We start from the raw sequence: 23612 nt of genomic DNA, 5'->3' as shown, positions 1-23612 counted from the left end.
GAAAACACTGTGATAAGTAGAATACTCTGTACATCATAGTATATTGGAAGTAAGGGAAAAATATCTTTAAAGAACTTTTTCTGTTAGATTTCTCATAAAATTCCCCCCACAAATCTATAAATGTTTGAATGTCACTATCAATACTTTCTCCTTTTCTTGAACACTTTTTTCCCTTGGCTCTTAGGAGACCACATTCTTCTGGATACCCTTTTGGATCTCTTCTGCTGGCCTCTCCCCCTTTGCTTGACAGCTAACCGTGGGAGGACCAAGGACTCAGAGTAGCCTCGTCTCAAACTTCACCTTCCTCCAGATGACCTCATCTAGTCCCATGGCTACCAACACTCCCTACTTAATTATCCTCTATCTATATAGCCAGCTCTGACCCCTCCTGGAGCTCAAGTCTCATCCAGGTATTTCAAATTTAATGTGACCAAAACAGACTCTATCTTCTCTTCCTCCACCCCAACCCTGCTCCTTCTTCAAGTTGCTCATGCCAAAACTTCAGGAATTAGCCTCAATTCCTCTTTTCCCCTCATACCCTACATCTAACTCATCAGCTTCTAAACTTCTAAACGTTTCCTGAAATGGTTTAAGTTCTTCCATTTCCAATACTAACCATTAGAACTGATCTCTCTGTTTTCAGTTTGAGTCCCTTCGGTCATTTCTCCAACTAAGTTTAAGAGTATATTTTAAAAAATATTAACTAAATTATATCATTCCTCTGCTCTAGCTTCCCAGCACTCATCTCGGCACCCAGAGTCTTCACCCTAGCTTTCAGAAGCCTACTTAGAACGGCCCTGGGCTACTTCTCTGGCTGCATTCCCTATCGACCTCTCCTTTGCTCACCAGGCTCCACCTTATTGACCTTCACCTGTTACAGATTGAATCTTTGTGTCTCTCCCTGCGCCCCCCCATTCCTATGTGGAAGCCCTAACCCAGTGTGACTGTATGTGAAGACAGGGCCTGGGAAGAGATGATAAGGGTTAAATGAGGTCCTAAGAGTAGGGCCCTAATCCAATAGGGCCAGTTCCCTCATAAGAAGAGGAAGACATACCAGATCTCTCCCTCCACACGTACAGAGAAGGGGACATGTGAGGACACAGTGAGAGGGTGGTCATCTGCAAGGCAGGAAGAAAGTCCTCTGCAGGAACTGAATCAGCCAGCACCTTATCCTGGACTCCCCGACCACCACAATTACAAGAAAGAAGTTTCTGTTGTTTCAGCCACCCAGTCTGTGGTATTTTATGATGGCAGCCTGAGCAGACTACTACACTACTGAGCTCATTAACGGCTTCAGAGCCTTTGCCTTGGCTTAGAATGCTCTTCCTTGATCTCAGACAGTTGGTTCCTTCTTCTCATTCAGATATTGGCTTAAATTTCACCTTTCCAGAGAGGATGATCCCAACTGTTCAATCTAAAGTAGCCACACAATTACCCTCTATTTTAATTTTCTATAGACAACTTACCACTATTATCTACTTTCAACTAACCATCCTTTGAAGGATATTTTAAATCCTAGGCCAGTTTTCCTAGGTAGTTTTTATTACTCATCAAGTTCTGGGGCTGCAATGTTTTACATTACCTTCATAAAAACAAGATGAAGACAGTAACTTAACTACAAAATCATACACACACACACACACACACACACACACACACACACACACACACACACGTGTATATATATGATGTATTTGAATAAACTCTATATAAATGTTGCCCTTTCACATCTGAAATGTATCGAATAAACTCTATATAAATGTTGCCCTTTCACATTTTACTTAGTACCATTATAATACTGCTTAAAAACTAGCCTCCATTTTGGGGTGCCTGGGTGGCTCAGTCGGTTAAGCCTTCTGCTCTTGGTTTTGGCTCAGGTTGTGATCTCGGGGTCGTGGGACTGAGCCCTGCATCAGGCTCCACGGAGCCTGCTTGAGAGTCTCTCTCTCCCCCTCTTCCTCCGCCCCTCCCCCCACTCTCATGTGCTTGCTTGCTCTCTCACACTCTTTCAAATAAATAAATAAGTAAATAAATATCTTAGAAAAGAAACTAGCCTGCATTTTATGATACAACTCAGGCACAGAGAAGAGTAAAAAAAAAAAACAAAAAACAAAACTGTTTTCTAAATTCCCACATGTTATGCAGAATGATATATTTAACTTCTTGGGTCCTATTACACAATTCCCTATTTCATGCTTTTCAAAGTAGATGGTACCTTAAAAGAAAATTTTAAGAAGACTTTATTGTTAGTGGTGGTTCTTTTCTTGTCCAGAGAACAGTGACGATCTATGTATTGGGTAGATATTTCAAAGACACTAATGTTAAATTTTCTTTCACATTCAAAATATATAATCTAGCCTATAAGCCCTGCTGCTTATCTTGGCTTATAATTTCCTTTTTCATGAATTAGTTTATTTTTTTATTTTTTAAAGATTTTTTTATTTATTCATTTGACAGAGAGAGACACAGCGAGAGAGGGAACACAAGCAGGGGGAGTGGGAGAGGGAGAAGCAGGCTTCCGGCAGAGCAGGGAGCCTGATGTGGGACTCGATCCCAGGACTCTGGGATCATGACCTGAGCCGAAGGCAGACACTTAACAAGTGAGCCACCCAGGCGCCCTTCATGAATTAGTTTAAATAAAACTTTTGGCATCCCTTCCTGGTAAAGAGGACTAGACTACCAATGTTTCTCCCTAGCTTTGAACTACATAGTTTACATTAATGTAATCATATTTAAAATCATCCTCTAGACAAAAACAATCTAGACGGGTTATTTTCTGAGAAAAAAAGACCTTCTGTGCACAGAGTCTCCGGCTCTTTCAATCACTGATGACTTACCTTCTGCAGGCCTTCATGAATGAGGTGACCTATGTCATCTATACTTCTTCCTAGTCGTTTAGATAAATATGTGAAGACTGGATCTTCTTTAGGTAATAGAGGTGCAGAAAGATTAACTCTCTCTTGTACACCCTGAAGAGAAGAAGAAAAAAATTGAAAAAAACAAAACCACATACACAGAAAAAAGAGATCACAAGACAAAAGGTCACAAGTAACTCAGTATCTTATAGCACTTATTTTAAAGGAGTTTTAAGAAATAGGATATGTTTGTAAAATTATAAAGCTGTTTAGAAGGGGAGAAGAAAAAATATTTATAAGAGACTAAATTACAGAAAAAAATGTAAAAAAAAAAAAATCCCAAATCTCTCTACTTACTCGCAGGTGTTGAAAAGCATGTATACTATATGGAAGTTCTAGAATTTTGGTACAATCAGGTTGCTCAGGGTCTGGAGGGACAGGAGATTCTGTGTCTATATAATCTTCAGGGCTAAAATCAAGAAGCCGGGAGCAATAAATGAATGAAAGGTAAAAAAATGTCTTAATTTTTCCCTAACTGAACTATATTCTCATAGCATCTCATCTTTACAATCAGTATTAGTCATCATTCAACCCTTTTCACGCAGCAACTGTTGGGAGGCAATATTTTAGGAGTTTAACTTAAACGAGATAAATCAAGAGACAGAAAACAGTAGGTAGACCAAAGAACGTTACGATTATGAGCTTTTTAAAAGTTTTTTTAATATTCTTCCCAGAAATGTTAAACCAATTTACACTTCTGTTGACAGCCTCTCCACATTTTTACCAGTTACTGATTTTTAAATATTTTTCCCCATTTGATAGGTGAAAACTATCTAAATGGTTTATTTTGTACTTATTTGATCATTACTGAGAGAGAGGTTTTCCACATGTTTATTGGCCATTTGTATTTCTTTTACTATAAATTGTTCAATCTTCTGTGGTATTAAGTATTTTTAATTGATATTTAAGAATTCTACGTGTAGTGTATTTTGAACTTTCAAATTTCGATAAACTCATCTGTGATTGAAGCTTATCCTCATTAGATAAATAATTTCTTATTGACTTGAGAAAGGTCTATTCAAGAAAACGTTAATTTTATTTCTGGAAAGAGAATTTCTTTACCTGATGTCTTTGCTTTCCAAAGTTATGTATGTGCCATCATACAGATCCAGGTCCCCTAAGGGCACTTTGGCTTTGATGCAGTCTGGATCTTCTTTATTATGTCTCTGTTCCAGTCCTGTATCTCTGTCCTCATTCTCTTCTATATGAATTTTTTGAGCAACTAATTGCTTCTGTTAAGAAGACAATGAGAACACAATGGATTTTTCTAATATCTGTCTAAATACCACGTAAGAGAAAGGAGAATTTAAAATCCTCTATATGAAGGAAGACAAGGATTCTGAACAAAGTAGTCCCCCCTTATCTGTAAGGGCATCTTCCAAGACTCCCAGTGGATGCCCGAAACCACGGATAGTACCAAATCCTATATATATTGCATTTTTCCCTATACATATATACCTATAATGAAGTTTAATTTATAAATTAAGCACAGTAAGAGATTAACAATAACTAATTATAAAATAGAACAATTACAACACTATACTGTAATAAAAGTTATGTAAATAAAAGAATGGGGTCTCTCTCTCTCAAAATATCTTAGTATACTTTACTTATCCTTCTTGTGATAATGTGATATAATAAAATGCCTACATGATAAGATGAAATGAAGTGCATGACGTAGGCATTGTGACATAGTGTTAGACCATTATTGACCTTCTGACGATAGATCAGAAGGATTATCTGCTTCTGGACCACAGGTGACCCATGGGTTACTGAAACCACAGAATGCAAAACTGTGGATAAGGGGGAGTTACTTAGTTGATATAAATAAGCTTCTCTAAACAAGTGTCCATATACAGAAAGTAACAGTATATGACATTTATGATAATGGCAGCTGAATACCTTCATAATAGGATCTCTGACTACCTATAAACTGCATCTATCAACTTAACTTCCCTGGAATAGAATGGCTCAGCAATTAAAACTACCTTGAATTGTCCACACATCATATTTCAGTCCTTCAAGACATCCAGCATGTTGGGCGCCTGGGTGGCTCAGTCGTTAAGCGTCTGCCTTCAGGCCAGGTCATGATCCCAGTGTCCTGGGATCAAGCCCCGCATTGGGCTCCCTGCTCTGCAGGAAGCCTGCTTCTCCCTCTCCCACTCCCCCTGCTTGTGTTCCCTCTCTTACTATGTGTCTCTCTGTCAATAAATAAAATCTTAAAAAAAAAAAAAGACATCCAGCATGTTGATACTGTGGACTGGAATAATTTCCCCTAATGCCCTGTATTCCAGGTGAATTCCTGCTACTCACAATTTTGTTTCTTCAAACATATAGAGGAATTACATAAAAACCTAAGTTTCCACCACCCACCCACATCTATCATATGATAACATTTGCCATACTCATTTCAGATTTTTTAAAAAGGAAAAATAAGGTAGTTGAAACCTTTCTTTACTGCCTTCAAAATCCCTCTCTCCCTTCCCAAAGTTACCACTATCCTGAATTTGTTTGATGTATCACTTCTGTGTATATCTTTACAAAATATTACTATATTATTCTTATTCTCTTAAAATATTTTATATATATGCATATATGTGCATATATATCCATATATATGTCCCAAATCAACATCTAGCATTGCTTTCCAAGCTTAAAAACTTTATGTAAACAGTATCATCCTATATCATTCTACAACTTATTTTTTAACCTTATTATGTTTTTAGTATTTATCTACAGTGATCAGTACAGCTCTAAATTTTTCATTTTAACAGATGAATAAAAATGTATTTATCCATTTTTCTATAAACCTTTAGGTTGCTTCTTTTTTATCTTTTTGCTATTAAAAATGCTGTGATATTCTTATAAAAGCCTCCTTGTGCACATGTATAAAAGACCCAGAAGGGGTAAAAATATGGGGTGCAGGGGACATATGGGATGCACATTTTCTGATTTAGACACTGTCAATCTGTTTTTTAAAGTTGTTATAACCACTAGGATTCTACCAACAGATTATCATAATACCCATATCCCCACAAACTTACCAACATCACATTTTTAGTTTATGTCAATTTGATGGGCATTAAATGTTATGATTATTGGGGTAGACTGTATTACTATTCATGAATCTGCTGCAACTCCTTACAAAGGAGTCAACACATCACTGTTCTGCTTAACTCAGATGTGGCCAGTATGACTTACTTTGACAAATGTAACATGAGATGTGCCACTGAATCCTCTGAAGGGAAACATTTTTTAGAGCCAGTGTATGCTTTACTGCGCTCTTTCTTTTCCCTCAGATACTGAGAATGGCAATATGCCTGACAGTGGCTGTTCTGTCAGCCTGGGTTCTGGCATTTGAACCAGAGTGACAATTAATATGACCTTATTGTTTTAAGCCATGAAGATTACTGGGATGTTACTAAGTGATGTTTCCACTTACTCATTCCCTCCTCTTTTCCCGTAGATAGGCTATACTATATACTGCCCTATGACGTCAGGCTTGCCCATGTGACTTGATCTAGATGATGGAATGTGAGTAGAAATGATGTCACTTCTAAGTAGAAACTTTAAACAGTCTTCTATGTTTGGTTACTCTTCCTTGAGCCTCCACCTTCCTCCATGAAACAGCACTGAGATTTTTGGGACTGTTTGTTGCCAATGCAAAAGCTGTCATCCACTACAAAATGTAGCCATCTTAACTAATGCAATCATTAATGTGACTGAACATATTTTCATATGTTTATGAGATATTTTGTAACTTGACCTTCCAAGTCTGCCTATTTTCCCCCCTTTTTTTTATTGATTTGTAGATATTTATGAAGAGTGATTCTGTAAACTCATTCTTTATCAGTTATAGGTACTGCAAATATCTTCTCCTGGCTTAAAGCTTATGTTTTAATTTTGTTCATGGTGTCACTTGCTAAAGAGAAACTTTTAGTCTTAAGATGGTCAAAACTATCAGTTGTTTTCTTAATTGTGACTTCTACGTTATTTGAGGAATCCTTCCCTACCCTAATGTCATAAATAAAATATTTACTGATGAAAAACTTAACAAAGTAATAAGGTAAGGGCAAGCACTAGAATAACAGAAATGTAATCTATAGTTCTAATCCTTGTAATTTATTTGTTAAACAAGTTGTGTCATTTGTTCTGCAGAGTCTGCCACTCTATAGGATTTTGCTGATTGCATCTCCTAGGTTCATTTAATGCGTCCCTTTCTTTGTCCTCTGTATTTCCTGAATATTGATAGCAGGATCCAGGGGTTCTTAACTCTTTCGTGTCATAGACTTCTTTGGCAGTCTAATGAAACCTGTAGACCCCTTTCTCAGAGTCGTCTTTTAAATACATAAAAAAAAAAGAGAGAGAATGACAAAGGAAATCAATTATACTGAAAATACTACTTGAAAGGTAGCAATACTCTTAAATTTTTAGTATGTTTGTCCATAAATTTTCCAACAGGATTTTAATTTATTCAGTTAGTTTTACCTTCTCCTAAACATGACAGAAGAGTCTAACAGGCTTTAACTAATCACTGAACATGCTTCATCCCAATTACCTAGCTTTACCTTTCAAAGTGCAAAAAATAAGTAAGTTTAGCAACTTCTTCATCAGTATTTTCACTCATCATTATACATCCTATGCATATCTACTGGGTTTACTTTTCTTCTTGTAGAAGTACATCTTTGATTTTTCTTAAAAGTGAGAGTTTGCAGTAAGTAAACTCTTTGTCAGAAAACATCTTTGTTTTGCCCTCACTCTTGAATGATGGCTTATAAGAACATAAAATTCTAGTTTGATTGATTTTCCCTTAGCACTCTGAGGCTACTCCTCCACTGTCTTCTGATACTTTAAGAAGTCCATCTGGTTGTCACTACTTTGTAGATAAATGGTATTATTTAGTTTCATGGCTTTAAGTCTGTATTTCAATGTCTAACAAATACATATCTGCAGCCTGTACCTTTACACCAGAGTCCCCACTACCTTAATCAAAACCTGATGGAATCAACACTTTTCATTTTCGTTTTCATTGACATGGTGAATGGCATTTTCCCCTTTCATATACTCTTATTTAAGTCTCTTTATATTACATAATACTGCCTCTTAAAACAAGAATGGCAATAAACATATACAATATGTATATGCATCTGAAAATAAAAACTATTTTCTGCACCACTGCATTTTTTTGAACACTGTGGTTAAATAAAAACAGATAAAGCTTCCAAGCATGAAGCAGTATAAATATACCTATTGTCTTACTCCTACTTTTTCAGATAACTGATATTGTTTGTTATTAAGCAAAATCAGTTTATGGAAATCAATGATAGAAACAAAAAGGTCACACTTTATTAGTATGAATAGATTTCAAGATTTCAAAGTGCAAAGTGATTAATGCTTTCACCTCATCATAAAAAAACACACAATAACAAGACCCTGCTCGGGAATTAATAAAAAAATACATTCTTTTACAGAGTATTGAAACCATTCTTCCTTTTTGTATTTTACCCAAACTCTCCTTCTAAACATATGCAGAGAGATTATTCCTTTTCATACTTGATGGAGAAACTTATACATGGAATCCCTGTTCGAGGATATAGTCAGTCAAGAATCAGGCAAAACCCAGGGTAGTCCGTTTCTCTTACTATTGCTCAAATGTCATTCCAATTAAATGTTACTTTTAAAAATGTGATTAAAAGTATATATGAAACTGAGAAGAATAGGGCTTAAGAAATAATGCGCTTTCATTTTTCTTTGAATATAACAGCTCCTGTGAAATGCAACAAGTTTCACCTGCATATCACATTCCCATTGCCTCACCTCCAATTCTTTGAGGTAGTTAACTGTTGTTTCTTGTCTCATTAATATGACTAAGTCATGGGGATGCTTCAAGTTCATTGGTGAATCCACCTGCAAGCAAGCAAGCAAGCAATAAACAAAGCTCAGATTTCATCAACACTTGTTTGGATTCGTGAAGTTTCCTTTAATATGCTTTAAATTACTGTTCAACCACCATTATAATCAGTGTTAGGTGCTCAGTAAAACTCAAGGGGTATTTCAAAAGCGATCGCACATAAATTTCAGCAAAGAGAATGACATGTTCAATAGCTGCCCCTTCAATTCCAACATTAAAGAGTAAGCTTTTGAAGCTAACATTCTAACTTGGTCAGTCATATAAGAAATATTCAAGAAGAGAAGTATTTGGCAACAAATGATAAAGTAAATTCCTTAAAAAGATAATTCACACCTGTAATAATAAAAAAGGAATTGTCTTGTCTTGACAGAACATTCCATATCTGAACAGGTTTAGAGTGATAAAAGGAAAATACTAAAAGCACCTACTTTTGAAGGCTATTTGTGGAAGCCATAAATCAAAGTTAATATAAAATAATCTTGAGATTTATTATTTACAACTCATGTTCTCTGGATCATAAACGGGTGACTATGTTGTTGAAGATGTAGGAAAAATGAACCCTCATATGCTAGTAGCAGGCTTATAAATTTGTTCTTGTTGCCTAAAGGGTCATTTGACAGCATGTATCAAAATGTTAAAAGTGCATACCTTTTGATATGGCAATATTAACTCTAGGAAACTATCCTACAGACATTGTTAAACAAGTAGGCAAAAATAAACACAAAGACGCTTACTACAACCCTTTTAGCTGCAAAAAAAATTAAACACAACCTAAGTCCATCAATAAGGGAATAGGGAGGGGCGCTTGGGTGGCTCAGTTGGTTAAGCTTCTCCTGACTTTTATTCTCAGCTCAGGGTCATTATCTCAGGGTCATGAGTTCGAGCCCTGCATTGGGCTCAACTGGGTGTGGAACATACTAAAAATAAAAAATAAGGGAAGAGGGAAATCCCTGTCTAAAATGGGATATAGAAAGACTAGATCTACTGTCATGAAAGGATGTTCACAATGTATAATTAACTAAAAATAAAGAATAATAAGTATACTATGATATTTTGTTTAAGAAATTACATATGTATATTTATAGATATAGATATATACATGTCTCTATATGCACAAAACTAAGTAACTTTATAGTGGTTTCTTTTGGGAAGCGGGATTAAGGAGAGAGGCACACTCACGTCTATATACTGGTATATTTTTAAACTGTTTATAATGTAGACATAATATATTTATAATAAAGAAAAAACAACACACATGTGCACATACACACATGGTTTCTGAATTTCAGAAAACTCTGACAGTGGCCTTGGTACCTAAGGGATGAGATAAAGTTTCTGCTATCCCATGGTGCTAGACTGGAGCTGTCAAATTATATACCAGCCCTTCAGGAAGTTCCACTTTGAGGAAAAACTATTTTTTGGAACCTCTAAGAAACTGGTATCAACTCAATTAATCAAATTAAGGGCTAGCTTTTTTTTAAGATTTTATTTGTTTTTTTTTTGAGAGAGAAAGAAAGAGTGAGCATGTGTGGGTGAGTTGGGGGAGGGGCAGAGGGAGAGAGAGAATCTCCAGTGGACTCCATGCTGAGCACAGAGCCCTACCCAGGGCTCAATCTTATGACCCTGAGATCATGACCTGGCTTAACCATCTGAGCCACTCAGGTGCCCCTAGAGCTAGCCTTTTAAGTGCAGAAATTAGGCTTGCATAGATCTTGGTGATAAAAGAGTCTATTAAAAAGAAGATTTTAAAGAGAGGAAATAATAACAACATGAAATAAAGTTGGACAGTTGCTTTAATAATATACATTAAATTGGACAATGTTAAGTGACTACAGATAAAACTCATCTCAGAGACACCAGAGGAAAAAGAGATGCTAGTCTAGAGTAACTTCCATACTTTCACTGCAATTATCTGAACTACATAATTATTACTGTACAGTTGTGGATAATTATCATCGCCCATGGTCTTGCTTTTAAGATGAGATCCCTCCACTGCTCCCCCTGGCCTTCCCACTATATTGGAATCTGTATCAAAACTGGACTCTGAATTTAAAAGGTACTAAAAATACAATAGCAAGGCCTATAGTACTTGACCGCCTGAGCTGTAACTCTCCTCTACCAAACAATCAAAGCTAGCAAAAGCCTACAAGCAAAATGCTGGGTTTATCTCAGTAAGAAACAGAAAATTTTCTCTTTTCATAGTATTTGAACATATGCCCAACAGTCAAAGGCATGTAGGGTAGGGAAAGCTACTATAATGGATTGAATATGGACTGAGTTAACTCCAAAGCCCAATGATCTTTTTTACAACAATGTAATAAATTACAGCACACCATAATTTTTATAGAAGAAAATGTAAAAGCTACAGCCAGTGGCCAGACTGCAAAAGAACTTTTCATAAGGAGGCCAAAGAAAGTCGGCTTACTTTGCTACTTTGTCCAGAACTTCAAGAGGTAGCTATTTAGTACAAGACTCTATAAGGATTTTTAAATGAGGTTTTTAGGGGAAAAACAAAACAAAACAAAAAACGAGATGGGGGAGGAATGAGGGAGTATGACAGTCTAATTCCAAAATACCTAAACAATCTGTTCACCTGATATTTGGAGAACTGCAAGAGGAATGAAAGAATGAGATAAATGAAGATTTACACTGAAGAAATACTGAAAGCACACTCTTAGTTTTAGAGTAAAAGGATACTAGCTAATCAGGACTTTCTCATATTTGAATAGCATGGGATTGGCCAACATTCAATTGTGAGGAAGTACTTTTCATTTCCTTGAAGCTTTAAGTTCAACAAAGATATAAGAGCTAGAGGAGGCATAAAGGTAAAATTATTAGCAGAAGGAAGGAAGCGAGCCCACAGACAGCTGTGCTTCTCTTTTAGACATGGCAGCAAATGGCATGGATCTTTGCCAGACAAAGGTTGGTTGCAGATTTATAGCCTGACATGTATTTTTATTGAGGTAACCTCAAGTTCTTAAAAGTTAAGATTTTATAATTATCTTTGGCAATGCCAATCGGCTTGAATTTCTCTCCTTTTGAATACCTCCCCTCCTTAGGTTACAAAAAAGAGTATGCCTGTAAAGACTACAACATACATTCAGCCAATGAAGGTTTATTAAACCTCTATAAACCAGGCCCACTATGTCAATATTTGAAGCCTATGTACTCCAATTTTATACACAATGTGAATGCCTTCAAAATCTTTAGCATTTAGAAGAGGCTGCTATCAGCCCAGGAGCAAAAAGTGACAGGAATTAGAGTGGTAGGTTAAAAAGGACATGACATACACATAAGACCTCAAAGCACCTTGTGGCTTTTTCACAAGGGACAAGCAATCCTACAAACGTCTGTTACTTCACAGCATAATAAATGATACTTGTAATGACCTGAATCATAAAGAAAAAGGAATTATTTTCAATTTGTTCTACTTAAGATGGTGAAAAAGTATGAAATATATTTTATTTATTTTTTTTTTTATTTTTTATTTTTTTTACTTTGAAACGGTTTTATTTTAAAAGGTGAAACTTTATACATCAGTATAAGATATAAAAATTCAAAAGTTCTTGGACAAGTCAATCACACAAAGCTGTTCAATGCAGCAATTAAAGAAGTCACAGAATCCGATCACAAGTTGGATCTCCAGTGGTTCGAGTGTTTTATCTCACACAATGAAGTATGATCAGTTGTAAGATAAAATTCCTCTTCTGCATATTCTGTCCCCAGTCAAGGTCTTCTTTTTTTTTTTTTTTTTTTTTAATTTTTTATTGTTATGTTAATCACCATATATTACATCATTAGTTTTTGGTGCAGTGTTCCATGATTCATTGTTTGTTCATAACACCCAGTGCTCCATGCAGAACGTGCCCTCCTCAATACCCATCACCAGGCTAACCCATCCCCCTACCCCCCTCCCCTCTAGAACCCTCAGTTTGTTTTTCAGAGTCCATCATCTCTCATGGTTCGTCTCCCCCTCTGACATACTCCCCTTTTCTTCCTCTCCTGTTATCTTCTTCTTTTTCTTTTTTCTTAAAATATGTTGCATTATTTGTTTCAGAAGTACAGATCTGTGATTCAACAGTCTTGCACAATTCACAGCGCTCACCGTAGCACATACCCTCCCCAATATCTATCATCCAGCCACCCCATCCCTCCCACCCCCAACCACTCCAGTAACACTCAGTTTCTTTCCTGAGATTAAGAATTCCTCATATCAGTGAGGTCATGTGATACATGTCTTTCTCTGATTGACTTATTTCACTCAGCATAACACCCTCCAGTTCCATCCACGTCGTTGCAAATGGCAAGATCTCATTCCTTTTGATGGCTGCATAATATTCCATTGTGTATATATACCACTTCTTCTTTATCCATTCATCTGTCGATGGGCATCTTGGCTCTTTCCACAGTTTGGCTATGGTGGACATTGCTGCTATAAACATTGGGGTACATGTACCCCTTCGGGTCCCTACATTTGTATCTTTGTGGTAAATACCCAGTAGTGCAATTGCTGGATCGAACGGTAGCTCTAATTTCAACTGTTTGAGGAACCTCCATACTGTTTTCCAGAGGGGTTGCACCAGCTTGCATTCCCACCAACAGTGTAGGAGGGTTCCCCTTTCTCCACATCCCCGCCAACATCTGTCGTTCCCTGACTTGTTAATTTTAGCCATTCTGACGGGTGTGAGGTGGTATCTCATTGAGGTTTTGATTTGGATTTCCCTGATGCCAAGCGATGTTGAGCACTTTTTCATGTGCCTGTTGGCCATTTGGATGTCTTCTTTGGAGAAATGTCTGTTCATGTCTTCTGCCCATTTCTTGATTGGATTATTTGTTCTTTGAGTGTTGAGTTTGATAAGTTCTTTATAGATTTTGGATACTAGCCCTTTATCTGATATGTCATTTGCAAATATTTTCTCCCATTCTGTTGTCTTTTGGTTTTGTGGACTGTTTCTTTTGCTGTGCAGAAGCTTTTTATCTTGATGAAATCCCAATAGTTCATTTTTGCCCTGGCTTCCCGTGCCTTTGGCGATGTTTCTAGGAAGAAGTTGCTGCGGCTAAGGTCGAAAAGGTTGCTACCTGTGTTCTCCTTTAGGATTTGGATGGACTCCTGTCTCACGTTTAAGTCTTTCAACCATTTGGAGTCTATTTTTGTGTGTGGTGTAAGGAAATGGTCCAGTTTCATTCTTCTGCATGTGGCTGTCCAATTTTCCCAACACCATTTGTTGAAGAGACTGTCTTTTTGCCATTGGACATTCTTTCCTGCTTTGTCAAAAATAAGTTGACCATAGAGTTGAGGGTCCATTTCTGGGCTCTCAATTCTGTTCCATTGATCTATGTGTCTGTTTTTGTGCCAGTACCATACTGTCTTGATGATGACAGCTTTGTAATAGAGCTGGAAGTCCGGAATTGTGATGCCACCAGCTTTGCTTTTCTTTTTCAGTATTCCTCTGGCTATTCTGGGTCTCTTCTGGTTCCATACAAATTTTAGGATTATTTGTTCCATTTCTTTGAAAAAAGTGGATGGTATTTTGATGGGGATTGCATTGAATGTGTAGATTGCTCTAGGTAGCATTGACATCTTCACAATGTTGATTCTCCCAATCCATGAGCATGGAACGTTTTTCCATTTCTTTGTGTCTTCTTCAATTTCTTTCCTGAGTATTTTATAGTTTTCTGAGTACAGATCCTTTGCCTCTTTGGTTAGATTTATTCCTAGGTATCTAATGGTTTTGGGTGCAATTGTAAATGGGATAGACTCCTTGATTTGTCTCTCTTCTGTCTTGTTGTTGGTGTATAGGAATGCCACTGATTTCTATGCATTGATTTTATATCCTGCTACTTTACTGAATTCCTGTATGAGTTCTAGCAGTTTTGGGGTGGAGTCTTTTGGGTTTTCCACATACAGTATCATATCATCTGCAAAGAGTGAGAGTTTGACTTCCTCTTTGCCGATTTGGATGCCTTTGATTTCTTTTTGTTGTCTGATTGCTGTGGCTAGGACTTCTAATACTATGTTGAATAGCAGTGGTGAGAGTGGACATCCCTGTCGCGTTCCTGACCTTAGGGGAAAAGCTCTCAGCCTTTCCCCATTGAGAATGATATTCGCTGTAGGTTTTTCGTAGATGGCTTTTATGATATTGAGGTATGTACCCTCTATCCCTATACTCTGAAGAGTTTTGATCAAGAAAGGATGTTGTACTTTGTCAAATGCTTTTTCTGCATCTATTGAGAGGATCATATGATTCTTGTTCTTTCTTTTGTTAATGTATTGTATCACGTTGATTGATTTGCGGATGTTGAACCAGCCTTGCAGCCCAGGAATAAATCCCACTTGATCGTGGTGAATAATCCTTTTAATGTACTGTTGGATCCTATTGGCTAGTATTTTGGTGAGAATTTTTGCATCCATGTTCATCAAGGATATTGGTCTGTAATTCTCTTTTTTGATGGGGTCTTTGTCTGGTTTTGGGATCAAGGTAATGCTGGCCTCATAAAATGAGTTTGGAAGTTTCCCTTCCATTTCTATTTTTTGGAACAGTTTCAGGAGAATAGGTATTAATTCTTCTTGAAATGTCTGATAGAATTCCCCTGGGAAGCCATCTGGCCCTGGGCTTTTGTTTCTTGGGAGATTTTTGATGACTGTTTCAATTTCCGTAGTGGTTATAGGTCTGTTCAGGTTTTCTATTTCTTCCTGGTTCAATTTTGGTAGTTGATACATCTCTAGGAATGCACCCATTTCTTCCAGGTTATCTAATTTGCTGGCATAGAGTTGCTCATAATATGTTCTTATAATTGTTTGTATTTCTTTGGTGTTGCTTGTGATCTCTCCTCTTTCATTCATGATTTTGTTGATTTGGGTCATTTCTCTTTTCTTTTTGATCAGTCTGGCCAGGGGTTTATCAATCTTGTTAATTCTTTCAAAGAACCAGCTCCTAGTTTCGTTGATCTGTTCTACTGTTCTTTTGGTTTCTAGTTCATTGATTTCTGCTCTGATCTTTATGATTTCTCTTCTCCTGCTGGGTTTAGGCTTTCTTTGCTGTTCTTTCTCCAGCTCCTTTAGATGTAGGGTTAGGTTGTGTATTTGAGACCTTTCTTGTTTCTTGAGAAAGGCTTGTATTGCTATATACTTTCCTCTCAGGACTGCCTTTGCTGTATCCCAAAGATTTTGAACAGTTGTGTTTTCATTTTCATTGGTTTCCATGAATTTTTTTAATTCTTCTTTAATTTCTTGGTTGACCCATTCATTCTTTAGTAGGATGCTCTTTAGCCTCCATGTATTTGAGTTCTTTCCGACTTTCCTCTTGTGGTTGAGTTCTAGTTTCAAAGCATTGTGGTCTGAAAATATGCAGGGAATGATCCCAATCTTTTGGTACCGATTGAGACCTGATTTGTGACCTAGGATGTGATCAATTCTGGAGAATGTTCCATGGGCACTAGAGAAGAATGTGTATTCCGTTGCTTTGGGATGGAATGTTCTGAATATGTCTGTGAAGTCCATTTGGTCCAGTGTGTCATTTAATATCTTTATTTCCTTGTTGATCTTTTGCTTAGATGATCTGTCCATTTCAGTCAGGGGGGTGTTAAAATCCCCCACTATTATTGTATTGTTGTCAATGTGTTTCTTTGCTTTTGTTATTAATTGGCTTATATAATTGGCTGCTCCCATGTTCGGGGCATAGATATTTACAATTGTTAGATCTTCTTGTTGGATAGACCCTTTAAGTAGGATATAGTGTCCTTCCTCATCTCTTATTACAGTCTTTGTTTTAAAATCTAGTTTGTCTGATATAAGGATTGCCACCCCAGCTTTCTTTTGGTGTCCATTAGCATGGTAAATGGTTTTCCACCCCCTCACTTTCAATCTGGGGGTGTCTTTGGGTGTAAAATGAGTCTCTTGCAGACAGCATATTGACGGGTCTTGTTTTTTAATCCAATCTGATAGCCTGTGTCTTTTGATTGGGGCATTTAGCCCATTTACATTCAGGGTAACTATTGAAAGGTATGAATTTACTGCCATTGTATTACCTGTAAGGTGACTGTTAACTGTCTGTTGTCTGTGTTCGTTTCTGCTCTTTGCTGCTTTTAGGTTCTCTCTTTGCTTAGAGGACCCCTCTCAATATTTCTTGGAGGGCTGGTTTCGTGTTTGCAAATTCTTTTAGTTTTTGTTTGTTCTGGAAGCTTTTGATCTCTCCTTCTATTTTCAATGATAGCCTAGCTGGATATAGTATTCTTGGCTGCATATTTTTCTCGTTTAGTGCTCTGAAGATATCTTGCCAGTCCTTTCTGGCCTGCCAGGTCTCTGTGGATAGGTCTGTTGCCAATCTAATGTTTCTACCATTGTAGGTTACATATCTCTTCTCCCGAGCTGCTTTCAGGATTTTCTCTTTGTCTCTGAGACTCGTAAGTTTTACTATTAGATGTCGGGGTGTTGACCTATTTTTATTGATTTTGAGAGGGGTTCTCTGTGCCTCCTGGATTTTAATGCCTGTTTCCTTCCTCACATTAGGGAAGTTCTCTGCTATAATTTGCTCCAATATACCTTCTGCCCCTCTCTCTCTCTCTTCTTCTTCTGGGATCCCAATTATTCTAATGTTGTTTCGTCTTATCGTATCACTTATCTCTCGAATTCTGCCCTCGTGATCCTGTAGTTGTTTCTCTCTCTTTTTCTCAGCCTCTTTATTTTCTATCATTTGGTCTTCTATATCGCTGATTCTCTCTTCTGCCTCATTTATCCTAGCATTTAGTGCCCCCATTTTTGATTGCACCTCATCAATAGCCTTTTTGATTTCGATTTGGTTAGATTTTAGTTCTTTTATTTCTCCAGAAAGGGTTTCTCTAATAACTTCCACGCTTTTTTCAAGCCCAGCTAGTATCTTTAAAGTCATGATTCTGAACTCTAGGTCCGACATCGTACTAATGTCCGTATTGAGTAGGTCCCTGGCTGACGGTACTACCTCTTGTTCTTTTTGCTGAGGTGATTTCTTTCGTCTTGTCATTTTGTCCAGAGGAGAATAGATGAATGAGAGAACAAAAGGCTAACAGGTTTACTACGTCCCCAGCAAATATACTGTATACAAATCAGAAAAGACCCGAAACCAGGGGAAAAGAAAGGGAAAGAAAGAAAAAAGAAAGAGAAAAAGAAAAAAAAAAGAAAAAAAAGATAAAAACAAAAACAAAACAATTCAAAAAAGGCAGAATATGATCAAATATGATCAGGCTAGTGCATAGATCAGTGCCACACACTAGATTTTGGGCGTATTTTGGTCTGTTAGAAAAAAGTGCCTCCTAAAATTTTAAAGGAAGAAAGACATATATGTACAAAATAAGGGTTTATACAATGAAGGGATGGAAGATGACTGTAAAGATGAAAATTATAAAAGATTTTATAAAAGGACTTGGTAAGATAAGTTGTTTGAAAAAAGAAAGAAGATTTAAGGAAAAAAAAAAAAAGGAAAAAGGGAGAGAATGTGATCAGGCAGGAGACTAGAACAAAGCCATACACTAGTGATTTAGGGTATATTTTGATCTGTTAGAAGAAACTGTACCTCAAAATTTTAAAGAGAGAACAACTTATATATATATGCCAAAAACAAGGATAACTACTATGAAGGGATAAAATATGACTCTAAAAATGAAAAAAAAAAATGTTTTTTTTTTTAAAAAAAAGGGATTTATAAGATGTTGGTTGAAAAAGGGAAAAAGAAAAATAAAAAAAAGTCAACAAAAATTAACTTTGATGAAATAATGAATCATGGTAAAAAAAAAAAAAAAAAAAAAAAAAAAGCCATGAATCTATGTGCAGTATTCCCCTAGCGCTGGAGTTCTCCTATTCTCCTTGATCGATCAACTTGGTCTTGGCTTGCTGGCTGTTTGTGTTGATCTTCTGGGGGAGGGGCCTGTTGCTGTGGTTTCCAAATGTCTTTGCCGGAGGCGGAATTGCCCCGCCCTTGTCGGTCCGGGCTAAGGAAGCTGCTCCAGTTTGCTCTCAGGAGCTTTTGTTCCCTGCAAGCTCTCGGCACAGCTTTGGAGGACCAGGGCGAAAATGGCGGCCTCCCAGTCTCCGCCCGGAGGAGCCGAGAACTCAGGGCCCCACTCCTCAGTGCGCCCCCAGAGAAAAGCAGTCACTCCCGTGTCCCCGGTCTCCGGCCGCTCTCCATGCTCACCCGGCCTGTGATCGAGCGTTGCTATCTCTGGCACCCGACCCCGCTCGGAGTCTCCAAACCCAGCAGATCCCTGCAGTGCGTTCCCGCACCGCTCCTCCCCGGGAAGGAAGGGGAGTCTCCCCGGATCTGCTGCTTGTTGGGTCCTTGCTGGGGGAGCCGTGCCCCGACTGGGCCGCAGATCACAGTTTATGGCAACCCCGAGCTGAGAGCCCGCGACTCTGCTCCGTATCTGCAGCCGGCTTCCCCGCCCCGACACCTGGGAGCTCTGCCGCACTCAGGCACCCCCGGTCTCTCTGTGACCCCAAGGGTCCTGAGACCACACTGTCCCGGGAGGATTCCACCCCCCGCTTAGCCACTGCAGCGACGTCCCTCCGCCGAGCCAACTTTTAAAAGGTCCGATTTTGTGCTCCGCGGCTCTAGCACTTGCCAGAAGCGGCCGGCGGAGGCCCCTCCCCCGCCGTTTATCCTCCCGAATATCGCCTCGGATTCACTTCTCCGCACGTCCTACCTTCCAGTAAGTGGTCGCTTCTCTGTTCAGAGAGTTGTTGCTACTCTCCTGTTCGATCTCCTGTTGAGTTCGTAGGTGTTCAGAATGGTTTGATCCCTATTCAGCTGAATTCCTGAGACCAGACAAAATCTAGGTCTCCTACTCCTCCGCCATCTTGCTCCGCCTCCCATGAAATATATTTTAGAGCAAAGTTCATACTGCAGGGAAAAGCTGACCGAATATTTGGAAATTAGCTATATGGAATTGTATTATATAGAATGATTCATTCTCTAAGAGTTCTCAATTCAATTTCATCTTTCTCTGAATACATTATGTAAGTGCATGTGTCCAATTATATAGAACAGCAGTAAATATCTTACTCATATCAAGTTCATTTTCATATATTTCAAAATTTGCTGCTGTCTCTATCATTAACACCTACATTTCTAATCTGGAGCCCTACCTCTATGAATTCAGTAAATTCACATGGTAACAGGGAAAAGTCACTATATAAGGATAATTCATTCACTGCCAAATCAAATAAAGGGTGAATACTTTAAACTTAAAATAACCAGTCTAAGGGTATAAACATTTTTGAGTTCTACAAAGGCATGAGCGAGTCCATCACTTTCCACTGGTCCTTTATGACAGGAAATTGATCATTTCCATTATAATATTAATTCCAGCTCTCATATGCAACTTATTCTTCACATATGCTGAACATTCGTACCTCTTACTTTTTGATGGTATTCAAACGAGTACACGAGAGCAGCATTATTGAAATCTTATACTACACCGTACCCGTTTTTAAAAAATTCCCTTTAATTAGAAACTAGGGATGGAATATTTTAAATCTTTTATTCAGAATTTTGGATTATTTACTGAGACAGTATGATGGAAAACATAAATAAAAATCTTCAAAGCAATGAAGATTTTACCTCTACTTTAAGTGATCCCACTTAGTAGGTATTTCTAGTGTTTGCTATCTCGTATCTGCAATTCCCTTCTTGGGGCAAAAACACCTGCCTCGCTTGGCTGGAAGCATCCTTCCCCACATGGGAAGCCCTAGTCAGTGAATTCCTTTCCCTTGGTCATGGTGATTATCTCCGAGAAGGGTTATCAACCAAGCGGTCGGTTGGCACTAAAGAGACTGTAATCTAGAACTTCTGTTTGAGTTATGGGGACCAGTCATCTCATATGGGGTTAAAGAAATGGAGAAGTGAAGACAGAGAACAAACCTATCATGGTTATACTGTTTCAGCCATGGATCAAACTGTATCTGCAGCACTTAGAATATGTTCAAACATTCCAATAAAAATTTTCAATACAGAAGTCTTGATGCTATTTCTCAACATCTGCTGAATTTTCTTGGGCCCTCTGCCTAGGGTATCCTCTTACTCTGGTGGCTCTCAGACCTTCCCTTGCACATGCTAATTCCCCTACTTGGAACACTCCTACTTGGAACTCCTACTTGGAACATAACCTTATGCTTTTGGTGAAAGCCAAATGACTGGGCTCAAATGACATTTCTTTTGTGAAGCCACCCTTCTCCTGAGCTCCCACGGTACTCTTCACATACTTCTTTAATAGTGTTTATTATATTGTTTAATTATTGTATGTCTGTCTCTCCAAAAAAATTTTTTTTGTATTCGTCTTTCTACTTCCAGTACTTAATAGGCTTTCAGGTACATGTCAGACACTTAATACACTGTTGATTCCTTGATGAAGTTGTATGATGTCACATCTGTTAGAGAATCCATCTCCATCGGCATTATCATTCAGTGATGACTATCTGTAAAGGAGGCCTATGGCTAGTCCTCAGGAATCATGACAAAATAAGTCCTTGACAGGTCTATGACTGGCTATGTGACCTAAAGCAAACCACTTTCCCTGCATTGGCTTCTATTTCCTCATCTATAAACTGAGGGGACCCAACCTGATGACTTCTAAAGTTCCTTATACTCTTCATATCCTACCCCCATAAAAGATTTAACACTACTATAAAAGCATCACATTTTTACCAGTCTCACGCACCACTGAGGTAATCTAATGTTCAAATGAATGAAATGATCATTCTTCCAATTAGCCCGGATAAATCTGTTCTCATTCTAGCTAGGGACTCTTTCCAAAGCTGCAGCTAAAAGTTTCTTTTCAAACTGTCAATTTGTCAAATTAAACCAAGGTTCCAATTAGCAGTGGCTATTTATTTCTGAGCAGTGAGGTTGCTCATTGTATCATGGGCAAAATTAGCTCTCCCTGTCCTTATGCCACTTAATTCTAACAAAGTTCAACTGGAAAAAAAAATTTCTTTTCTGATCATAAGCTAAATATGTATGTTATTGAAAAACAAATACATTATGGATAATATAAAGAAAATTAAAGTTACTGGAAACGTCACCTTCCGAGATACCTGTTGTCAGATAACTATGTCAGGATAACTTCAATGCGCGCGCCTGCGCGCGCACACACAGACACACAGACACACACACACAGCTACGCAGATAAATATTTTTAAAAAAAACAGGATCGTATTTACTATATTGTATCCTTCCCTTATTCACTCTTTCTTAAATTTTATCAGATTTCTTCCTCAGGAATATAGATCTATATAAATCTATATCATCCTATTTAGTTAATATTATATTAAAGTTATTTATCCAGTTTCCTACTAATTAAAATATGGGCTTTTAGTTATTCTCCCTTTTTAACAATATTGAGATGAGTATCCTTATAAATTTTTTTGATTGCTGCCTAATTATTTTCTTCCTAAAAAAAGAACTGCTAGGTTAAAGGGACTGCACTTTTAAATTTATATTTTTTTGCTAATTTTTCTCCAGAATAGCTGAGTCAACTTAAATTCCTAACAACAGTCACGAGTTTCTACACACTCTTAAGAACACAGGGAAAAGGGCGAATACATTTTAATCTCTTTGTTGGCCATAGGTATTTCTTCTTTTGTGTACTTATGAAAAAATCTTCCTCATTGCCTCACTTTAAATCCATCTGATAGTTTACATCACAATTTTATGAACAGTGGTTTCTAGATGGTGGGCCTCTAGGTGATTATCTTCTTGTTTTCTGTTCTTCTCAAACAAACACATTTTTTTTTTTTTTATTGCTATCTACCGGTCTTTTTTGAAAATGAAACTTTAGAGTGCTATACATGTATTTTTAAACAGAAAACAACTGTAATGACAAAAAAGCTTAGGTCTGAGGAACAGTCTTGTAGCTTTTCCTTATATATTCATAGAGAAAAAGTACCTCTCCCATATGTGGGGCCAGGCAAAACACTTCAAAAAGGTAACATCTTTTGTATTTTCTTGTTCCTTACCTTACTCTCCTCAGATTTTTATCCTTATTTCAAATCTAGTTCACTACCATTTTCAAATGACTGCCCAAAGAACCCTCACCTTTGTGACTCCTGTCAGGCAAATTCAGGGGCAAGCAAGATGAGTTCAGAAGGATGGAATGAGGGAGACAGAAGTCTGTTGCCCGACTGCATGCGATTCTTTCCTCAGGATTCAAGTCTAACCATCATGGACCTGCACCTTCCTCTAGGTTGAGAGAAGTGCAAGTTCACAAACAAAATACCAGTCCAGCCTCGCCTCTTGAGAGGAACTTACATGGGCTCCTGGCTATAATAATTTTCAAAACTCTAATATAGGAGATCTTTTACTAGAAATACTATCAGATCAATAAAACACTATCATTATGAACTATCAGGACTTGGAAATATTTTTGTTAAAGATGATTTTTTTTTGGCCATTAGGGTACTTGTACAATATGGAATTTTAAAGAGAAATTAAAAAAAAACATGCCTCAGTTTTATATCAGAAATCAGGTTATCGAAACTAAAATAAACTTTAAACAAACAAAAATACTAAATCTTGATCACATGAATTTTAATGGCCTGATATCTCTATTTTCTAATGTTTTACCCTCAGTTAGATTTTACCTTCTCATTTTCACAGTTCCTGGAAGATAAAGTTGTAAATGCTTAAATGCACTTAAAACAATCTAGGTATTTGAAGTGTATCATACAGCTATAATCTAGACTGGACCACGTACAGTGTTGCAGCCAATTTTTTAAAACACTTTTTATTTATTTATTTAGAGAGGTGGGAGAGAGAGAG

At 37.5% G+C, this 23612-nt stretch overlaps 1 protein-coding gene and 1 long non-coding RNA gene across 11 annotated transcripts in view; one reads left to right on the top strand and one right to left on the bottom strand.

Moving 5' to 3' along the window:
• The window catches only part of TTC17 (tetratricopeptide repeat domain 17), a 122093-nt gene that overhangs the window by 83144 nt on the left and 15337 nt on the right, over positions 1-23612 (bottom strand). For 8 of the 10 annotated variants that reach the window (XR_003517510.2, XR_003517511.1, XM_027580156.2 and 5 more), the window contains 4 exons: positions 8733-8822; positions 3978-4147; positions 3213-3324; positions 2838-2969 (listed from right to left, as the gene is read on the bottom strand). Coding sequence is in view for 7 of the 10 variants with exons in the window: in XM_027580156.2 (XP_027435957.1) it covers positions 2838-2969; positions 3213-3324; positions 3978-4147; positions 8733-8822 (504 nt within the window). In the remaining 3 variants the exon portion in view is untranslated. Of the gene's footprint in view, positions 1-2837; positions 2970-3212; positions 3325-3977; positions 4148-4903; positions 5740-7188; positions 7253-8732; positions 8823-23612 lie in introns of those variants that run through there. The other 2 variants (XM_027580161.2, XM_027580158.2) reach the window with 2 other exon arrangements.
• LOC113914708 lies at positions 3278-8821 on the top strand. Its single transcript, XR_003517512.1, has 3 exons — positions 3278-3362; positions 6382-6449; positions 8680-8821. It is a non-coding gene; the product is annotated as an uncharacterized LOC113914708 (long non-coding RNA).

This window comes from Zalophus californianus, chromosome 11 (genome assembly GCF_009762305.2).
Source record: "Zalophus californianus isolate mZalCal1 chromosome 11, mZalCal1.pri.v2, whole genome shotgun sequence".
In the NCBI taxonomy this organism is placed as follows: domain Eukaryota; kingdom Metazoa; phylum Chordata; class Mammalia; order Carnivora; family Otariidae; genus Zalophus; species Zalophus californianus.
The sequence above is the reverse complement of the archived record's forward strand: the minus strand, read 5'-3'. Positions and strand labels throughout refer to the sequence as shown.